This window comes from Chaetodon auriga, chromosome 10, assembly GCF_051107435.1.
Source record: "Chaetodon auriga isolate fChaAug3 chromosome 10, fChaAug3.hap1, whole genome shotgun sequence".
NCBI lineage: Eukaryota > Metazoa > Chordata > Actinopteri > Chaetodontiformes > Chaetodontidae > Chaetodon > Chaetodon auriga.
Window position 1 is genome coordinate 742,501 of NC_135083.1, and position 5,000 is coordinate 747,500.

General features: G+C 49.3%; 1 protein-coding gene across 1 annotated transcript in view; it reads right to left on the reverse strand.

Annotated features, from left to right (window-relative positions):
- Positions 1-5,000, reverse strand: part of plxna3 (plexin A3) — an 88,309-nt gene that overhangs the window by 23,345 nt on the left and 59,964 nt on the right. Inside the window, exon 13 of the mRNA XM_076740001.1 lies at positions 2,022-2,222. Within this exon, the coding sequence (XP_076596116.1) occupies positions 2,022-2,222 (201 nt within the window). The remainder of the gene's footprint in view (positions 1-2,021; positions 2,223-5,000) is intronic.

The window sequence follows — 5,000 nt, forward strand, 5'->3', positions numbered from 1 at the left end:
GGCCCTGAAAACAGCAACACTGCATGATGAAATATCATCCATCCCATAATATCAGCCCCTTTATTTATTTAATACTGACCTTTCTGTGCTGCTGGAGTGGGGAGATGAATGGAGGGAACAGGAGAAAAAACAGGAGAAACATGGAGGGAAGGGAGGGGAAGATGTGGAGGAAAGTAGATATATGAGGGACGAGAGGAGGAGGAGGAGGAGGAGGAGGAGGAGGAGGAGGAGAGAAAGCATCTACCATCCTCTGTCCGTTCACATCAAGCCTTCATCTATCAGCCTTCACCTGTGAGCTTCATCACATGATCATCCATCCAGCCGAGCCTGCGACACGAAGAAACAACATCCGGCAACGACGGCAAGCAACTGAGCGGCCGCCCGAACGCAGTCAGGACACAGACAGGTAACACACACGCTGAGAGACACACACGCAGACGGGCTAGCTGTTTCCACCCGCTTCCAGTCTTTATGCTAAGCTAGGCTAACCACGTCCCGACATCAGCTCTGGACTGAACACGCAGACATGAGACTGACATCCACCCGAACATCTCACAGTGTTGAGCTTTGGGAGCAGCTCCTCCTCCTCCTCAGAGTCACCGTGCTGCACCGCCCTGTTTCTACAGGAGCCCAGAAGGGCCAAACGCTGACTGTGCAGAGGTGAGGGGCGCTCAGCTGGTCCTGCAGCCTCAACACTAAAACCTCCAACCTGGACCTTCAAGACTTGACTGACCCCACATTCAACTCCACAGACACACAAAGCCCGACTGTGCTTTTATTTTGAAGACTGAACACAGTGTGTGTGTGTGTGTGTGTGTGTGTGTGTGTGTGTGTGTGTGTGTGTGTGTGTGTGTGTGTGAGGAATGTTCAGACAGCAGAAATTCTGTGTGTGTGTGTGTGTGTGTGCTTTTGTACTAAATGGTCAATTTCCTCTGGGAATAGTAACTTAATTAAATGCAGACACACACACACACACACACACACACACCATCTGTATGTATGTGTGTGTGTGTGTGTGTGTGTGTGTGTGTACGCACTACTGTCTGCATTTAGTAGCCGTATGTCAGTGCATAATGTGTGTGTGTTTCAGTATGTGTGTGTGTGTGTGTGTGTGTGTGTGAGGCATCTTCCGGGTGGGCTCACCGACAGGAAGACAGACGAGGGACAGGAAATGAGCGCCAGCAGACAGACAACAGTTGGTGTGTGTGTGTGTGTGTGTGTGTGTGTGTGTTGGAAATATGAATGCTGCTCAGACACATCAATACTGGCTGTCTACCTGAAGTCTGACCTCTGACCCCTGTGGGTCACTAGGTCATCACACACACACACACACACACACACACACACACACACACACACAGAGTTGTAGTCTGACTGGTGATGTCATCCATTTTTCAATTCAAAGAAAAAAAAGTTGGACTCTGTAAGTGTGTGTGTGTGTGTGTGTGTGTGTGTGTGTGTGTGTGTGTGTTCGCTTGCTGATGCTGCAAATATGTCTCACAGTCGATGGAGTCACCTTCACCCTCCTCTCAGCTGTGTGTGTGTGTGTGTGTGTGTGTGTTATTCTGTTCACTCATCTCTCAGCCAATCAGAGCTCTGAACTCGACCCGTCACACTTTGATGTCAGAACACACTGTACACATCATGTCACCATGACAATCACTAACACTACTACTACCTTCGAATACTGCTTCAACAACTAGTACTGCTATACTGCTACTACTTCCACTTCTACAGTACTTATACTATAACTACTGCAGACTACTGCTACTGATACTGCTGCCACTACTAATCATGCTTCTGCTACCACTATAAATATTCATAGTACTGCAGCTTGTACTGCTAATACTGCTGCTACATACAAGAGACGGAGACAGAGACGGAGACAGACGCCAGCATACTAAAACACTACACCAGCTAATGGACTGCTGCACACACACATGCACACACACTTCCATAACACTGAGAGCCCCCCCCCGTAACCTGAGCAGCAGTGCATGCTGGGTAGTGTGTTGTCTCACCGAGGTGTTCTGGCACTGGATGCAGGAGGAGTTGAAGCGGACGGCCGGGATGCGCTGGACTTTTCCCTGGATGTTGAACACGCACTCGTAGTTCTTCTGACCCGACTGAGGCTGGGGGAGGTTACGAGCTCGCAACGTGATTGGACGAACCATCCCTGCCGGCACCAGGATGTCGGAGGTGGGGAGGATCTGAGGACAGCCCTGCAGCAAGAGGAAGGTGAGTTAGCACTCGGAACACATTCAGTCCGGTCTGCAGGTCTCTACAGCAGATCTGGTCTGAGTTAAACTGGTCTACGAGGAGCTGGACCAGAAACACTGGTCACGTACAGAGTAAGTAGCAGGGAGGCTAATACTGGTCCTTGTGGGACTTTATCAACCATGTGGGTCTTCATTCGGGGTCTTCATTCAGGGTCTTCATTCAGGACCATCAGCAACAACCAGAGCTCATCAAAATCAAAGCAAAGTCGCTTATTTAGCGTTTAACAACAATGGAACCAACAAACTGACGACTGACCTCAACTGAAACGACTGAAGCTGCTAAAACCTGAGCTACCCTGAAGCAAACCCTGTTAGCTGCTAACCTGAAGCAAACTGTGTTAGCTGCTACCCTGAAGCAAACCATGTTAGCTGCTACCCTGAAGCAAACCATGTTAGCCGCTAATCTGAAGCAAACCCTGTTAGCCGCTAACCTGAAGCAAACCGTGTTAGCCGCTACCCTGAAGCAAACCGTGTTAGCCGCTAATCTGAAGCAAACCGTGTTAGCCGCTAATCTGAAGCAAACCGTGTTAGCCGCTAATCTGAAGCAAACCATGTTAGCCGCTAACCTGAAGCAAACCCTGTTAGCCGCTAACCTGAAGGAAACTGTGTTAGCTGCTACCCTGAAGCAAACCGTGTTAGCTGCTAACCTGAAGCAAACCATGTTAGCTGCTAATCTGAAGCAAACAGTGTTAGCCGCTAACATGCTAACACTGATGTTTAATGCTGCAAATATCCAGTCCAATGCTAGCTGGTCACTAACTGCTTGCCTGCCTGTAGGTCTGTCTGTCTGTCTGTCTGTCTGCTAGTTTTAGCTAGCAGCTAAGAGGCTAAAAAGCTCAGCGGAGTCACATCGACCAGGCGCCTGAACGCCACACAGAGACATTTCATCCACTGCTAATATGAATTATTGATTAGAGCATTAGAGATCAGGTATGGACTTAAACATGCCAGGTACCAACAGTATTGATCACCTTTCCCTGCTGATAGAGGCTGATTTAAGAACCTGTCAGTCAGTTTGGGAGTGACCAAACACAGTTTATGTTAACGGATATCAATCATTGGAAATTTCACTGTGGCTTTACACTGAAAAATGGCCTGTTTGTACTCTCTCTCTCTCTCTCTTACACACACACATACACACACACACACACAGCTGACAAAGGCAGATAGCTTATCACAGTCTGTCATCACTGACTGAGGACAGAGACACAGTCAGAGTGTGTGTTCAGTAATGGACAGCTGGTGACAGATCCAAGCTTTGGAACTTCCTGAGGCTGCTGGAGACACACACGCACACGCACACACACGCACGCACGCACACGCACACACACACACACACACACACACACACACACACTCTGACTGTGTCTCTCAGTGGGGTGAAACCTTTATTAACGAGCGTCACCACAGTAATTAATTGCCTTGTGACTGACAGGAAGACCATTAGCTCCACAGGAAGTGGACCAGAGCACAGCGGACACCAGCAGGGACTGTGGAGACTGTGACAGTGTGTGTGTGTGTGTGTGTGTGTGTGTGTGTGTGTGTCTCAGCAAACACACATTTACCCAAACACTCAGCTCACCTGTGACAGACTCTGTCACACCTCTGAAACACGACGACAGAAGCTTGAAACTGATGACAGAGGAGCCAAACTGTGAACGTCTCACGGGGACGAGCGATAACGAGCTGAGACAGAACGTTAAGGACACTCGGGGGTCTCAACGCGCACTGAGACAGACACACCCTGAGGACGCGTCCACTGTGCACGCTAATGAGGAGCCGTCTTAAGCTTTAAGTGAAGTGACCGACGGACTCGGAGGCGGATCTTCATCCCCTGGTCTCCACGCTCTTCATCCCCTGGTCTCCACGCTCTTCATCCCCTGGTCTCCACGCTCTTCATCCCCTGGTCTCCACGCTCTTCATCCCCTGGTGTGCACACTCTTCATCGGCCTGGAAGTGTTTGACTGATGAAGAGTAAACAGAGCTGAACATCGAGCAGAATTCACGAGTCAAACTCCTCTTTTTCCTGACAGATTCTTTTCATTTTCAGCCACAGATGAACACCTTCTCCTCCTCCTCCTCCTCCATAACTCCATGGGCTTTTATTGTGAAAGAGACTCTGACCTGGTTGATTCTTCGTCTCTCCATCCTGCATTTCTCTTCCTCTCAGACTCCCTCGCCTCGCCCTCCCACTCTCTTTAGTCAACCTAATTGCCTTGTAATTAACATTAATTGCTGTGATTGGACGCTTTCATGTCAACTAAGTGGCTATTCATCTTCTATTAACCAATTAGCCAATCAGAGGTTGTTACTGTCACCCTGTAATGACACCGAGCACCAATCACGTCAACGAGGCGCCCGAACGACGCCATCCCCGCTCGCTCGCTCCGCCACCGAGATAACGAGCAGTCTGAGCACGGCTCGGCTCGTTAGGCTGAGAAGTAATCTGTTACTCGTGACAGGTGTGACCTCTCGCTGGTCACATGTTACTTCAGGTAACTGAGAATCAGCTCCTGAACCGAAAAACGTTTGTTGTTTATTGACTGAAAACGTCCCTCGCTGGTTTTTCCCAGCAGACGACTCTTAAATCACGTCTGTCACAGAGTCCTTGAACGCACCAGCAAGGAGTTTTAAGCTGTGTGTGTGTGTGTGTGTGTGTGTGTGTGTGTGTGTGTGTGTGTGTGTGTGTGTGAGACTGCGTCTACCCTTCACTGTTGACCT